The sequence below is a fragment of the Rhinoderma darwinii genome, chromosome 3, assembly GCF_050947455.1.
Source record: "Rhinoderma darwinii isolate aRhiDar2 chromosome 3, aRhiDar2.hap1, whole genome shotgun sequence".
NCBI classification, from domain to species: domain Eukaryota; kingdom Metazoa; phylum Chordata; class Amphibia; order Anura; family Rhinodermatidae; genus Rhinoderma; species Rhinoderma darwinii.
In genome coordinates this window covers 302,627,850-302,644,697 of record NC_134689.1, presented here as the reverse complement: position 1 = coordinate 302,644,697, position 16,848 = coordinate 302,627,850, and the positions used below count along the sequence as shown (strand labels likewise).

General features: G+C 41.3%; 2 protein-coding genes across 4 annotated transcripts in view; both read left to right on the top strand.

Annotated features, from left to right (window-relative positions):
• The window catches only part of LOC142749750 (cell surface hyaluronidase CEMIP2-like), an 87,066-nt gene that overhangs the window by 34,953 nt on the left and 35,265 nt on the right, over positions 1-16,848 (top strand). For all 3 annotated transcript variants that reach the window (XM_075858151.1, XM_075858152.1, XM_075858150.1), the window contains 4 exons: positions 11,471-11,611; positions 12,090-12,645; positions 14,714-14,883; positions 15,563-15,751. In XM_075858151.1, coding sequence (XP_075714266.1) covers positions 11,471-11,611; positions 12,090-12,645; positions 14,714-14,883; positions 15,563-15,751 — 1,056 coding nt within the window. The remainder of the gene's footprint in view (positions 1-11,470; positions 11,612-12,089; positions 12,646-14,713; positions 14,884-15,562; positions 15,752-16,848) is intronic.
• Positions 10,663-16,848, top strand: part of CEMIP (cell migration inducing hyaluronidase 1) — a 105,796-nt gene continuing 99,610 nt past the window's right edge. The window contains exon 1 of the mRNA XM_075858154.1: positions 10,663-10,868. The gene's annotated coding sequence lies outside the window, so the exon portion shown is untranslated. The remainder of the gene's footprint in view (positions 10,869-16,848) is intronic.

Below are 16,848 nucleotides of genomic sequence, written 5' to 3'. Positions count from 1 at the left end.
GAATTGACATGCTGCGGTACGAAAAATACGCACCGCAGGTCAATTTCTGCTCGGAAATTTTACGCAGCATGTGAAGGAGATTTGTTAAATCTCACCTACTTTGCTGCTAATGTATTCTGCTGCGTATTTTCCAGCCGCAATTCCGGACGGAAAAAATGCAGCAATTCCTCTACTTGTGGACGAGCCCTTAGTGTGGACGAGCCACATGCTTCTTAACATTTTCTGCACGGAAATCAGAGCATGCTGTGGATTTTCAAATCTGCAGCATGCTCATGTTCTGTTCTGGACGTTCATTGCAGATTTCACCCTTTTCAAGGGGTGAAATCACACATAACATGTGCAAATTTTGCTGTGGAAAATCCACAACAAATCTACTACATGTTTTGGTATCCTTAGGGTATGTTCACACGGCGGGGGTCCGTAACGGCTGAAATTACGGGGATGTTTCAGCCTGAAAACATCCCCGTAATTTCAGCCGTACCGGCATGTGCAGGCGCTTGAACGCCGCGTCAATTACGGCCGTAATTAGCGCTGCTATTCATTGGAGTCAATGAATAGCGGCTCCAATTACGGCCAAAGAAGTGACAGGTCACTTCTTTGACGCGGGCGTCTATCTACGCGCCGTCATTTGACAGCGGCGCGTAAATATACGCCTCGTGTGAACAGACAAACGTCTGCCCATTGCTTTCAATGGGCAGATGTTTGTCAGCGCTATTGAGGCGCTATTTTCGGGCGTAATTCGGGGCAAAAACGCCCGATTTACGTCCGTAAATAGGCCGTGTGAACATACCCTAAGGCCACGTGGCAGAATTTTTCCGCTGCAAATGTTGGTGCAGATTCGGGGCAATTGCACTATGAATCTGCACCAACATTTGCATATTTGACAGGTAATTCAGACGTTGCAGATATCACAGCGGACTTGCCACAGATTTCAGTTTTAGCATTGCAAAGGCTGAAATACGCAGTGAAATTCCGCTTCTTCTCCGCAACATAAGGTGCATGCTACGGAGGGGAAATTCTGCACTGCAGCCTGATTTCCGCACAGTTATTTTCCGCAGCGTCTGAACTAAGTTTCCTAAAAATGTATAGAAACAAATGTAAAAAATGGCAGCTGCAGAATTCCACTGCAGACTACGTCTGAACGTGGCCTTAGGGTATGTCCATACAGGTAGGATTTGCTGCGGAAAACTCTGCAGCAAATCTGACCCGGATTCTGCAGGGAATCAAGGACGAAAGTCAGCACTAAATCCTGTTTAATTTGGTGCAGATTTTCAGGCGGATTTACCGCTGTAGAGAACAGCAGAGGGTATTAAAAAAAACAAAAAACGACCATACTCACATGGTATGACATATCTTTCCACATGACCACTGCAGCCTTTGCTTGGGACAAAATGTCATCCCAGGAGGCCGGCTGTACAAAGAACAGCCATTAGAGCAGGGTCACGTCTCCACAGGAGCGCCAGAAGAGGTGAGTATGGCCCATTTTAAAGTAGAAATTGGGTTTTTCTCCACTTGCAATTTTTTAATTCCACAGCAAATAACACATTTGCTATTTTTTGAAGATTTTCACTTCTCTATTGAACTCAATGGAGAAAATCTGCAACAAATACGAAACCATTCCACAGCATAAATTGACATGATGAGGATTTAAAAACGCTAAGACGCTGCAGATCTTCCATCCACAAATCCGGACAGATAATCTACAGCAATTCCGCTACGTGTGAATGTAGCATTATAGTTTCTGGTATGTCTTCTCTTTAGGCGACTCTTATTTCACCTTGTAAATGGAACAGTAGATTTGTTTTTGCTATCTTCTGGATGAACATAGCATGATAATATCAGTTGACTGCTGTAGAGGTATCCTCTGCTAGCTGTGTTATTATGCAGAAACTTCAATAGTTAATAGGGATTATCTGAATTCTAAAATAAAAATATTAACAGCAAATGGTATAAAATAACAAAAAATTTTTACATTTGTTTCTATACATTTTTAGGAAACTTAGTTGAGACGCTGCAGAAAATAACTGTGCGGAAATCAGGCTGCGGTGCAGAATTTTCCCTCTGCAGCATGCTCATGACGTTGCGGAGAAGAAGCAGAATTTCACTGCAGATTTCAGCCTTTGCAATGTGATATCTGTTACGTCTGAATTACCTGTCAAATATGCAAATGTTGGTGCAGATTCGATGCGTAACTGCCACAAATCTGCACCAACATTTGCAGCGGAAAAATTCTGCCACGTGTGAACATGCCCTTAAAGTAACACCGGGCCACAGCGTTAGGGCATGCCCAGACGTGGCGGAGTTCCTCCGCCACTGTCCGCATCAATGCCGCACAGAATCTGTGTTGCAGATTCTGTTGCGGCTTTGCCTAAAATGGGCATTAAATTGATGCGGACTAGCCGTTGCGTATTGAGGGGAAGAGGGCTTCCCTTCTCTGTATCAGTGCAGGATAGAGAGAAGGGACAGCACTTTCCCTAGTAAAAGTAAAAGAATTTCATACTTACCCGGCCGTTGTCTTAGTGACGCGTCCCTCTCTTGACATCCAGCCGACCTCCCTGGATGACGCGGCAGTCCATGTGACCTCTGCAGCCTGTGATTGGCCTGTGATTGGCTGCAGCCGTCACTTGGACTGAAACGTCATCCTAGGAGGCCGGACTGGAGGAAGAAGCAGGGAGTTCTCGGTAAGTATGAACTTCTATTTTTTTTACAGGTTGATGTATATTGTGATCGGAAGTCACTGTCCAGGGTGCTGAAACAGTTACTGCCGATCGCTTAACTCTTTCAGCACCCTGGACAGTGACTATTTACTGACGTCTCCTAGCAACGCTCCCGTAATTACACACACGTAGTCACCCGTAATTATGGGAGCCCCATTGACTTCCTCAGTCTGGCTGTAGACCTAGAAATACATAGGTCCAGCCAGAATGAAGAAATGTCATGTTAGTAAAACCAATACGCTCCGTAGCACACATAACATCTACATTACATCTGCGGACTTCATTGCGGAATATTGACTCTCCATTGAAATCAATGGAGAAATTCCGCAATGAGTCCGCAACAAGTCCGCTACACGTCCGCAACAACCAGTGTATGCTGCGTACACCAAATTCCGCATCGCAGCCTATGCTACGCAGCAGAATTGTCCGCAACGTGTAAACGAACCCAACCACAAAGCTGTGAAAGGCAATGGAGAAACGTGTACGCTGCGGATTTCCACCACTTCTGGTCATGCCCTAACTGGAAAAAAAATCTGTAATAAAAGCCACTAAAAAGTGTGTACATCCAGCCTAAAGAATAGTTTACATTAAACTCCAACATTGCAATTGTGTTGTAATTTCCCTGCTTCTGTCTCTAACAGTCAGGGAATGTGCAGTCATGAGAAAATCCACAGACACATGAAACGTATGCTCTACGTCCATTGTCCACTCACACTGTGAACTCCATGTACACAAAGAGAGGAGGGCATCCCAGGACAAAACAAAATAAGCGTCATTCTATGCCAGAGGCTAATGCTTCAGGCTGCGTTCCCAATAGTGGAGAGAAAAAAAGAATAAGACTGAACTTATAACAATGTAGTTGTGTCAGATATGTTGTGTCATATTCTAAAAGCTGCTTCATGGTTTTGTCATCTGCACACTAACCTGGGAATTGCTGTATAAATTGGATTGGGTAGTGTAATAATAGAGCAAATCTATATTTAGACATTGTTTTGACGCATATCACACAGTTATTACTTTGCTGATACGCAGTGGCAGCCATAGGCAGCATAGGGCCCCTGTGCAATAATAGTATGTGGGCCCGTGGTTATGTAAGAGTGAGGCACTTGTCATAGAGCTTCTTCCTAGCATATCCAGTCTTTATGGGCCACGACATTTATCAACTGCATCAAGTAGACAGCGGGAAGCCCTGTTACTGTATTTTATTTTTAAGGTTTTTATTTTCTCTCCGTGTCTACATAGCCCCTGTTTAGATGCACATATATGGTGTGTCCTCCCCTCTTGATATGTTTAACATACCCAAGAAGCATTTTCAAAATCTCAAATATATATATATATATATATATATATATATATATATATATATATATATACATATATATATATGGGAACCCCTTCTCTAAAGCAGGCTGCTCCAACAATGATCTGCTAGAAATCTCTGCACTCAGCTGTTATTGTGGCCACACATTTTCCCTGCAGCAGCTGCGCGGTTGCACCAATTCTGAAGGAGCAGAAGCTGCTCTTCTACTTCGGATAATAGCCAGTGAGGAGTCCTCATCTATGTGTCCATATGCTCTAATAGGGCGAATATGTTCTATTCAGCTGTTATTTTGATATAAGTGCTTAGCTGAGTGATAATAGCCAACATGCCCACTATTATAGTAATACATAATGTTGTTTTCCAGCACCTGTTTTGGTCAAAAAGAACAACTTTATTTACACAAAATGAGATAAAATAGTCAATAGGAAGTCATGGCCGCCACATTTTTAACTGCAGTGGTTCTTAATTATAGACTATTACATCACCCACAGGGTTGGTCACCCAGCTTTCCCCAACTACCAAATGGATCCATCGCCTGGTCCCATATCTAGGCATAAACAGGTGGATTAAGTGATCAAAAGAGACAACCTAAAAACGAACCATGAAGGGACATAGCCCTTAAAGAAATAGCATACTGAATGATATACAAAAGTACAAAAATTCTTTATTAACCCCTTAGTGACCAGCCCATTTTAGGCCTTAATGACCAAGCTATTTTATTCGTTTTTCTATAGTCGCATTCAAAGAGCTATAACTTTTTTATTTTTTCGTCTACATAGCTGTATGAGGACTTGTTTTTTGTGGGATTAGGTTGTACTTTTTAATAGCACCATTTTAGGGTACATATAATTTTTTTATTAACTTTTATTAACTTTTTTTTGGGGGGATTATAAAAGAAAACTGAAATTCCACCATTGTTCTATGCGTTTTTAAATTGACGCCGTTCACTATGCGACGTAAATAACATGTTACCTTTATTCTATGGGTCGGTACGATTACGGTGATACCACATGTGTAGAGGTTTTTTATGTTTTACGACTTTTACACAATAAAAACACTTTTGAACTAAAATTATTTGTTTTTGCATCGTCGCTTTCCAAGAGCCGTAACTTTTTTATTTTTCAATCGATGTAGTGATTTTTTCGACTTGTTTTTTGTGGCACGAAACGTCGTTTTGAATGGTACTGTTTTGGGGTACATGGGACTTATTGATTCATTTTTATTATGACTTTTTTGGGGGGCAATGGAAAAAAATTGCAATTTCGCCATTGTTTTTTGCGTTTTTTTTTTACGGTGTTCACCTTGCGGTTTAAATGACATATTAACTTTATTAATGGAGTCATTACAGTCGCGGCGATACCATATATGTGTACTTTTATTTATTTTTTACACTTTTACTAAATAAAACCACTTTTTATGGAAAAAAATGGTTTTATATTTTTTTTTACTGTACTTTTTATTAATAATCTTTATTTCACATTGGTGACTTATTTTATTAGTCCCACTAGGGGACTTTACTGTGCGATGTTCCGATCGCTGCTATAATGCTTTGGTATACTTCGTATACCAGAGCATTATTGCCTGTCAGTGTAAATCTGACAGGCAATCTGTTAGGACGTGCCTCCGGCGCGTCCTAACAGGCATATGTCCAGGGCAGACCTGGGGGCTTTTATCAAGCCCCCGGCTGCCATAACACCCCATCGGAGACCCGCCATTGCATTCGCGGGCCGCCGATGGGTGACAGAGGGAGCTCACTCCCTCTGTAAACAAAGTTAAATGCTGCGGTCGCTATTGACGGCGGCATTTAACGGGTTAAACGGCCGCGATCGAAGTAAACTTCGATAGCGGGCGTTGGAGCAGGAGCTCAGCTGTCATCAGACAGCAGAGCCCCGGCTCCTGCCTGCACGGAAGACCCGTGCAGGACTTAGACTAGGCGAGCGTGAAAAGGCGTCAGCCTAGCCTAAGGCCCCTTAGGGACGAACGTTAAAAGGCGTATTGGTGGTCACTAAGGGGTTAAATATAATCACCAATAACATATAATGGAAAAAAATATGGGATACATCATACACAGAGATATATACAGCAGGGTCAGATGGAATAGACCATAGACAAACAGAGTCAGCCATCCAAGGATGACCAAACCACGCTCAGATAGTCCATATGACAGAATTATAAACCCATGGGTATAAGGTAATAAGGCCCACACATAGTGTAGTGCTACCAGCTGATTATAACAATATGCAGAGGTAGACAATAAAATCTACCATTGCCTACAAAGTATATAGCAATACATGAAAAAGTGAAGCTAGAAGCGTCCAGAGAAAACATATAGGTTCAAATGGCCAGAAAGATATAACTGACAGATGACTGGACACAATAATACGATCATGTAGAGCAGGGGTCAGGAACCTTTTTGGCTAAGAGAGCCGTAAACGCCACATATTTTGAAATATAATTCCGCGAGAGCCGTACAATATGTTTAAAGGGCCATTGACAGATCAATCGCTCCAATGTTCACTTAGTACAGCAAGGAATGCTCCTCCCTGCTGTATAAAGCCACAACTGGACTGAAACAATGGTAATTAGCAGTAAAAAAATTAAATAAATAACTTACATTGTGAGCTTGCGATGCATGACATCAGTCCAGCAGTCTGGCTTCTTCTTTTTCCTGCGCATGACTGGAAGCTGGCATTCTTCCCACCTGATGTTGAGAGAATGCCAGCTTTGAGGCATTCGCAGAAGAAAGAAGCTGGAATGTTGGACATGTCACACAACGCATTGTCAGTTATGTCAATTATCTATTTTATTATTTTACAGCGAATTATTGTTTAGGTCCAGCGGTGGCTTAGTGCAGCAGAGAGGAACACTCCTTTGTGTACTAAGTGACCGCTGGAGCAATTGTATCTGTCAGTGGCCCTTTTAAAAGTGTTGGTCTTACAGAAAATGAACAAAAAAGAGAGGCTCAGACCCATCTGGGAGACCTCCAGAGCTGTAATAAAGCGCTCAGAACAGATTTTTGCCCTGATAGTGGTCCTTTAAATCAGTTTCTTATGCCCACAAGAGATTAATTTAAAGCCCCCAAGAGTGTAATATGGGTGGCAGATGTTTTTTAAGGCCATATTTTTTTTTTTTTTTTGGGGGGGGGGGCTATATTATGGATTATGTGGGATTATTTTCAGGGGTGAAGTGGGAAGGGGGGGTTGGTGGGACACACTGTATTACACAGCCCCTTTATTGATGCAGCTCACTGCTGCTGACCATGAGGCTGTGTAACAATTTCCATGTTATAATGTTCACCTTCAAAGCAGCAGCACAGCCAGGGGTTTCTGGAACGTCCAAGGGAGACACAAGGGAGGAGGCAGATGCCGCTTCACTAGGGGACGCAGGTGCGTGCTTGCAGACGGCGCGGCTATGCAGGGAGTTATGGGAAATGTAGTCCATGCTCCCTGCCGCTCACCACTGCCGCCAATGCTTATCAGGCCATCAAAGAACTACCGTATATGTCGGTGTATAAGACGACTGGGCGTATAAGACGACCCCCAACTTTTACCCTTAAAATATAGAATTTAAGATATACTCACCATTTCGTGCAGGAGCGCTTCACTATGGCCATCGGCGGCAGGACCCAGGACTCTCTGTCTCTTTGAACTCGCGCATGCGCAGATAGGCGAGGTACATGATGGGGTTAATTACTATTAATGTGAGGAACATGGAGGGTAAATTCATCGCACCTCGCGCCTCACATTAATAAGTGAATGAAAGCCGTGTTTATTTCATTTTTTTACAGCGTACACATCATAAATGATGCAAAAAAATTGTTGTGCGCGCCATTACTGAATGTGAATATTTTATGTATTGAGACTTATTTTAATGTTTATTGTAAAAAAGGTGAAGGTGTATTTTTTTTTACATTTAACATTACTTTGTTTTTACTTTATTTTTAAACTTTAATGTACTGACATATATCAGATATGTGCCAGTACATTAACCTGTGGACAGATAGCACACAGGCAGTTGTTAGGACATACTTGGGTATATCCTAACAACAAGAGATATGGTCAGACAGCCCTGGGGTCCGTCAATAGACCCTGGGCTGTCTGCCCATATATGGTATGGCCCTCGATCGCGTCACAGGAATTCCCTGTGATGCGATCCAGGGGCATCCCCCCTTCTCACTTTCCCCCTGAATGCTGCAGTCAGCTGTGATCGCAGCATTCACGGGAATAACGGCGGAGATGAGAGGTTCTCTGATCTCCGGCGTTATAGAGCGGGGCTGCGGCTGTGTAATACAGCCATTGCCCCGCTCCTGACAGGAAGTGCGCGCGCGGTCAGCATGAGGTAATGCGGCCGGCGCTGCACTAATGAGCGGCGGTTCAGGCACTGAAGACAACATGGGGGTGCTTTGTAGCGCGCCCGCCATGTTCTGTCTTCAATGCCGCAGATCATTAGTGCAGCGCCGGCCGCATCACATGATGCTGACCCCGCGCGCATATGTCAGGACTCAGGAGCGGGGCTGTGGCTGAATTACACAGCCGCAGCCCCGCTCTCATAGTCATGTGTACTATACTGAGCTGTGCGGCTGCAACGTGCATCCCTCCCATAGACAGGTAGGAGCCCTGTCTGCGAGCCAGATACGGCCATCAAAAGAGCCATATCTGGCTCGCGAGCCATAGGTTCCCGACCCCTGATGTAGAGGCTAAAAGAGCTAGCACATACCCTGGGACATGATAAGGAGCGCAGGAGATCAAAAAAAGCGGATGGATGAATGAACGCCTCAATTAAGTGATCAAGCCTAAGAAAGCAGAATGATACCCTTGTGGGAGATGTAATGATGGCCACCTTGTCTGTGCCACTCAGCTTTCTCAGAACAAATATAGATAAGAAATCACTAAATAAAGCTTGACAACATATTAACCATATTTATTGATATGTTCCACAATATTAGGAAACTGGTACCAAAAACAGGGCCACTAAATGGAAAGCCTTTCTTTTCCCACATTTGGTATCCAGTTGAACGCAATCTATTGTTTCCTGTAGCCAGTGGTCTTCTGATATTCAAGTTCAGTCCATTATTCATATTTCCAGGCCTGAGACCCCCTGGAAACATTTCCATGTATATTTGTAAATATGATCATCTCTATTTGTAATAAACCTTAGTTCTAGAATCATCAGTGACAATACCCATTGATAAATCTGATGTTGTTGATTCATGCTGGAATTTCTGCAGTGTTGTAGATAAATGTTTTATCCTTCTTTTACAATGTTACATTGTTACTCATCATCCTAGAACTATGTGTATTAATGGGCAGCAGAGCATCCTGCTATGTAACGTTTCACAATATAACGTGCCTGTAGTAAACAGCACCATGACGTAATAATGAGCATTTAGGGGGTAGGAATGGAAGAACATGTGGGGGGGGGGGGGGGGTAGACTTGCCTCATACTGGCATCTAATATATTAAAAACTATATCTGGAGGGGAAATTGGGACATGCTCCTTAAAGGAAGCGCAGTTTATAATGAGAGCTGCTACAATTATTCACAAATATGTATGTACAGATGTAGCAGAGTTTATCATTTAACTCTTTACGAGTTAATAGGGCTGTCCCACCATAAAAACTCCTGTCCATTAACCTGTTTGGGACTTTTTGTATGTGCCAAAGTAGAAAACCATGAAATCAAGTCAAGGATACTGTGCAATATTGCAGTTATATAGTTATACACCTTGCAGTAAAATGAGTATATACCCGCAGCGTCCCCCGACAATAGCAGTGCTGGGGTCCCCAGCAGCCGACCCCAGCTGTCAGATCATCTCTGGAGGAGCTGCCAAGCAGAAGAGATTGCAGGGTGTTTACTTGTAGTCCTATGATATCAGAACATGTTAAAAAATAAATAAGAAGCTCAACTCTGCTACATCTCATAAACTCAGCTTTTCTATTTTTATCTCTGGATTAAATGACCTGGACCTATGTGAGAACAAAGTACTTATTGTGAAGTCAAACATTTTATGGACTCACTAATTGCATTGAATACCACTACAGTCAGCCGTTCCCCAACCTGATATGGCTGATAACAGGGAACTGTAGACTGCTGAGATAATTACATAAGCTATGTGTAGAGCCCTTTCATTGCATAGGAAGAGGATTCAGAATTTCCAGGTGATTTCTTCACGATCGTTAGATGATCATATCCTATTATATCAACGTCAGCTCTTCCTACACTACAATACAGTGTTAAGGAATCTTCTGTTGTGAATCGACAAGTCATCCATGTCATTTCTGGCCAGGGAGTAATCAGTAGAACACTTGGCTTCTCCAGGCATTGCTGTGACTTGTGGTTCTACACCAGTGCTAACTTGCATACATCATGTACCTGCCGCATAGTGTAGACTGACTCTACAGCGCAGCAACAAGTGGACGGCAGATTCCTTTAATGCTGGTATGTGCAGCATGTGCTGGCGTCACCGGGCAGGGAGGAGTGTGCACTCAGACTTGGCTGCTGAGGTTACAGCTTGAGGGTTACCGGCTAGAGACACAGCAAAGTGTACAGAAGAGAGAGGGAGGGAAAGAGGCAGCACAAAAGGGGGGCACATGAAACAGAGGGGGAGATTAAAACATAAGAGGAGGGATGGAGATAGAGGAAAGGTGGTAACATAAGAGACAGAGGGAGGGAGCCCTCAGCACCACACACTATATATAAGAAAGAGTTCACCATCCACAGCAGCACACACAGCAGCGCTGAGGACCAGTCTTACCAGTGATCACCAACAATAACTTCCAGCTGCCATCCAAGTCCCTGGTATCTCCTGGGCACTTCTACTAAGCCAGACAGGTGAGACTCCCTGCACACTACCTCTCACTCCTGGTATTCATGAGTATTCTTACATTTTGTTGTTTTGGGATTATGTGTGAAATTTACTTTATTGAGCTGGACATAAAAGCTCAAGCTGACATCTAAGGTTTCATATAACAAGCAAGTGCACAGAGTTGTGGCAGATGTTCCTATATGCAGGTGCAGGGCAGGACTTTCAAACATTGTCTGCGGTGACTTGGCTTCCTGAGCATAGCAGTTTTTGGTTATTTGCACCCATCACTTATCTGTTCTGTTTATTTCAAGTCTTCCTGGGTGACTTTGGAGCTGCCCAGGAGCATAGCCTTATATACAGGGAACAAAACAGAAGGCAACAGGTGGGTGGACTGTGAGCTGCTCTCTTTTGGCTGATCTCCTCTTGCTCTGTGGATCTGCTTTATCTTCATTCAGCTCTTGTGTCTCACAGCTGAACTGTGTGTTTGTTACAAATGACTTTGTGTAAATCTTTAAAATGAAACCCTATGGCATATGTTATCCAGCATGCATCTCTAATCTGTCCTCCATGCCAGCCATGTGGCAGTGTTTGAAGCGTGCTATAAGTATGATATAAGTATGTATTGCAGACAGGTGTCCTGATAAGAAGCCTTATCTCATCCCTTGGCACCCTGGCCACGATGGACGAAGGTCAGCTGTTATCGGACGTGATGTTGCCCTAAGGCTTGAATCCTCAGCCACCTTTAACTCTTTGTTAATTCAGGATGGAGGTAAATAATAATGTGGGGTCATGATCTCTGCTCTGGGGATATAGGTGTAAGTAAGGTCAGAGTGGTTCTCCAGAATATGTTGTTTTAAAAGCCTACTGGCCCTTGAAAATGTTCCTAGCCTAGAAGTTATCTGACCTTCACCACTTTGGCATTCAATGCCTTATCAATGTGAAATAATGTTAGCACTTTGAGTATTTGTGGTTGATTTTTTTAGTCGGATTACAATTTTCTCAACTGTCTATTGTTGGCAATACTTGGAATGAACTTTTGGCAAATACATTTTTCTTTAATCTCTCGTCAAATGTTAAATTAAACATAAGTTGTATGTGCATATTAAATGAACAATGTTCTGTTTAAACCAGCGTGAGAAGAATAGACAAAACAAATATTCAAGAGGATGTAAATGAATCAATATCCTGTTATTGTGTTGTAGGCAGACTATTATCCAGGTTTTATAGCACTGATTTTTGTGTTTCAGGGTCTTTAGTCTTTGCAGATGACCAGATACCAATAACTCTGAGAAGTCAGTATATCTTAATTAGAAATGGTGGGTCTTTACACATAGGGGCAGCCCAGTGTCCCTATAGCTCCAATGCAATTATATCTCTGTATGGAAAGTCCACCGAGGGGGATGACATAGGTGACTTTGGGAAGAAATTTATTGGTGTAGATAAAGGAGGAATATTGGAACTACATGGAAGAAGACCTTTGTCTTGGACACTGCTAGACGCAACTCTGCATCCTGGTGGCCTCCCTTATGGATCATACAAATGGGAGAAACACTGGGGAAGCCGGGGTATCAATATAAGGATTATTGATCCAGAGACTGGTCAGGTTGAAGCTGCTGACAGGTTTGATACCCACATGTTCCTGGAAGAAGGGAAGAGACTGGAAGACTTTTTGTCCAAACAGAGTCCTGGTAAGGTGGTTGCCACAGCTGTGGGAGACTCCGCTGCAAAGAGTTTAAGTCCAGATGTGAGAAGATACCTGAGAGAGGTTCTGAGCAGCAGATACATCTATCATCTGGGCTACAGGTAACCTTATATGACCATATCTAACCTGATTTTATTAAATGTATGTCACCAGTCTCTGCCTATTATGTCATGAGTTGTAAACAGGCTGAATCCATATCAATGTGTTCTTGCCTCTGTCAATTATAGCTACCAGATATGTGGAACTACAAGTTTCAGCAAGCTAGGGTTTGTAATTTCTCAACGTCTGGAGACCGACCAGTTGACTAAGCATGGTGTGTTTTAATAGGGATTTTGAGTTTGGCTGGGTTTACTCTTACATTTCAATAAGATTAATATCAATATCTGTATAGTTAGTCTGATTTGGCCGCTATTCCTTTTCTGATGGATCCATTTTGTAATTTATCGAAGCAGAAACATAACAGAGCCTTACAGATCCCATTAACTTTAATGATATCTGTCAGAGTGATAGAGTGAACAATGACGGAGTGAGTGTGATGGAGTGTGCTGCAGAAACTGGAGTGATAGAGTGACCAATGACGGAGTGTGCTACAGAAACTGGAGTGACCAATGATGGAATGTGCTTTAGAAACTGGAGTGGCCAGTGACGTAGTGACCAGTGATGGATTGACCACTGATGGAGTGACCAGCGACAGAGTGTGCTGCAGACACTAGAGTGATAGAGTGACCAATGATGGAATGTGCTTTAGAAACTGGAGTGACCAGTGATGTAGTGACCAGTGATGGATTGACCAGTGACAGAGTGACTAGCGACAGAGTGTACTGCAGACACTAGAGTGATGGAGTGACCAAGGATGGAGTGTGCTTTAGAAACTGGAGTGGCCAGTGATGTAGTCACCAGTGATGGATTGACCAGTGATGGAGTGACCAGCGACAGAGTGTGATGCAGACACTAGAGTGATAGAGTGATCAGTGATGTGGTGTGCTGGTGAGTAACCAGCTGTGCCCCCCTACTATTCTGCTCTATTCAATAGACTGCGCTGATGTCTAACTAAAGATCAGCAAAGTCTCAGACTATTGCTTTCCCCCATATGGTCACTGGAAAGAAGCAGTAATCTGAACTCACAGAAGCTTCTGTGGACATGACTACCGCTGGGTTTGTGCAGCAGATTTTTACTGCTAATGCAAACCTATATAAGAAAGGATGGCAAGACTGAATATAACCATTTAGCCCTGACATGTTATCCAAAGTGATTGTCGCTTTAAATATACTGGAGACAAAATAAATAGATAAATAGCCAGGTTACTGACTTCACGGATGCAATTTTATTGTGGTATCTGTACTATGGGGGAATATTTCAGGATGATTATTTAGGTTGTATTGGTGTCTGAGCACTTGTCTTGTATATTTATCATAATGTCTAGACATATATTTATTAAGGCTAATAATGATAAGTGTTCCACATCTGAAGCATTTTCCATAAGTGCTTTTGTGTCTCCTAGAAACACTAATAGCTGGTCTAGCAGTTCTCAAGCAGAACATGTAGGAGCAGGGGATGTCTACCATGGACAGCTCCTGGGCTGCTGATAAGATATCAGGAACAGATAGACAATCTAAACACCATGTTACCTGGACATCATTCCTATGTCTGAAATATGACAGCAATGTAAGGAATGTAAGAAGGGAGTCAGGGTACAGACTGCTCTACAATAATACATGCACAAGGTCTATTCACACTGCCATGATTGCATCCCACTACCCCGCATCACACAATTATACTCTAATGTATTTTGCTATAAATATTTACTTAGCATTACATGAATTACAGGGTTCGGTGGAGCTGAAACATGCAGGGAATTCCATGCTATTCTGTTCCTGTTTGCCTATAATAATTTGGAGCTCTGGCAATCTAATCCTATAGAGATTTTCTTATGTAATTACCTATTTTTACACTATATACAGTACGTAAATGTAAAAATTCTGCTTGGCATATAGATGGAATTAAAATTCAAATATATGTTGATGGTGGAAATCCATGGTGACTTCTAATATTTTAATTTTATACAATATAAACTTATTTTATAATCATAATATGCAGCATTTAAAAAAAAAAAATAACCTAGCATTTATAAGACAGTATTTTTTTTGTCTTTTTTTTCTGGTTATCAGACAGCCATGGGCATTGGTTGGTATCCTAGGAGAAGGGCCATTAAAAATAAATGAGGACAGAAAAAACTATGAGAGCAATGGGACAACTGGACTAGCAATTGCCACAAGAGAATTTCAGACTTACGGAGGAGTACATTTTACAGTGACTGCCTACAGTGGTTGGATTAAAGGTAACAATATATAAATTATCTTGGGATCAAGAGGCAGTTGCTTCCTTTTTCAGGGCGGATGGGTTCATACCTTACCGATTTTTTTTTTTCAACTTCCTCTGGATCATTAGGGGTTAAGCAAAGTTCAATAGTTTACCCATATCCCTTCCCTTTTTTCCATCCCTTGGTTGAACTTGAAGGACATATGTCTTTTTTCATCCGTACTATGTAACTGTGTAGCTATATTGTATGATACAATACAATGAAACATAATTTGTAATACTAATGATATATAGCAATCTTTTAACGTCTTCTTGGCACAGACAGAATAGGATAGACATTGTTCTTGTGTGTTTGTTGAATCCTTTGATTGTAAAGTGCTGTAGAATAGGTTGCCATTATATAAATAAAGATTATTATTCTTTTTTTCATCTATTGGAGCATAAATAAATATACACATGTGACCAATTTCCAATAATTGTAGCTAATGGAATGGGCTTACTCCGGGTAATTGTACATATTATATTAGTGATCAATACTGTTATTGGCATGTGCCAAAACAAAAATAAGTTCTCCTAGGCTACTTCAACAGCACAAACAGACATGTTCATCTTTGTTGAACTTGTCAACATATACAGTGAAAATTGGGATGTGTGCTCCGGTTATCCTGGGTTACAACACTTCTGCTTTCACCTTTCAGGAATTCCGCGGAATGGGTTCCGGGTGGCAGTGTCCAGGGGCATCATCCTGACATTAGCGGATGATGTTACAAGTTGGTTGCCTGGTAACAGGATCGTCATTGCCAGCACTGATTACTCAATGCATCAAGCTGAAGAATTCAATCTGCTTCACTGCCCCGAATGTAAAAGCAATCAGGTCAAAATTGATGGTAAGAAAATACTTTGAAAGATCTGATTTTTTTTTTTTACATATTATTATGGGACAAAAATACTACTAGATGTTCACCCGTATTAAAATCGAAATCATTTATTCAAACGAAGACAATTCTTGGTATGTTGTATGCTTTATATCTTATTACACATACCAATGCTAGATCTGTTTAAATGTAGCACCATATGATTTAAATAGACTATAGATATCCATCTATTTAGCTATTACATGGCAGCATATATTCATTATAAAAGAAATCTAAACAAACACATGCATGGAGTTTTTAGTGATATACTGTTCATTCTCAGTATAATTAAAATTAAAGGGAAAGTAATTGTAGAAAACTGTTAATTTTTTCGACCCAGTTTTGGAAAGAGGTGTTTGTGTTAGATTTTTTCATAGCTGTGCCTATAAAATCAGTTATAAAATATTGCAGTTTCATATTGACCACTAGATGTCATCATTTTTTACTAAGGCCATCTCTCTTTTCATCTTGCTGTAAAGACTGAACTTTATCAGCATATAGAAATGGCTTGGGACAAATATTTTAATGCTCAAATTTCTAAAAAAAAAAGAAGTTCAAAATATACAGTATGATTATTTAAAGTATTTAGAAATCTATGACATACTGTTGATTGTACATTCTTTCAAGTACAATTAATGTGCAGTAATATTCTCTAAAAGTGTATTAGAAAAATCATGTCATTTTCTAAAAGGGATTCCCAATGACTAGATAAATAAAGCTTAAAGGCTGTGTACACCTTTGAATCAAAATATTTTTTTTAATAAAACAATGTTTTACGTGATTTAAAACAACTTTTCATTTGACTTTTATTAAAAAAAATAATATATATTTTTTAAGATAAAGCTTCTATGTATCCTGTATCCGTAGAAGCTGTATCCTTACGTCAAAGCTGATTCCGTCAGGTCAACAGCACTGACGGCTCGGGTGAAAGCTGGTCCTACCTGTATTTGACATGCAGGAGACCGCTAATAACAATCACATCTAAGTTGTTATATTTGTTCAGTTTCTTCTGGAGAACCCCTTTAAATTATGCGAGTAAATTAATATGAAGTGGTTTCCTACTTACAAAA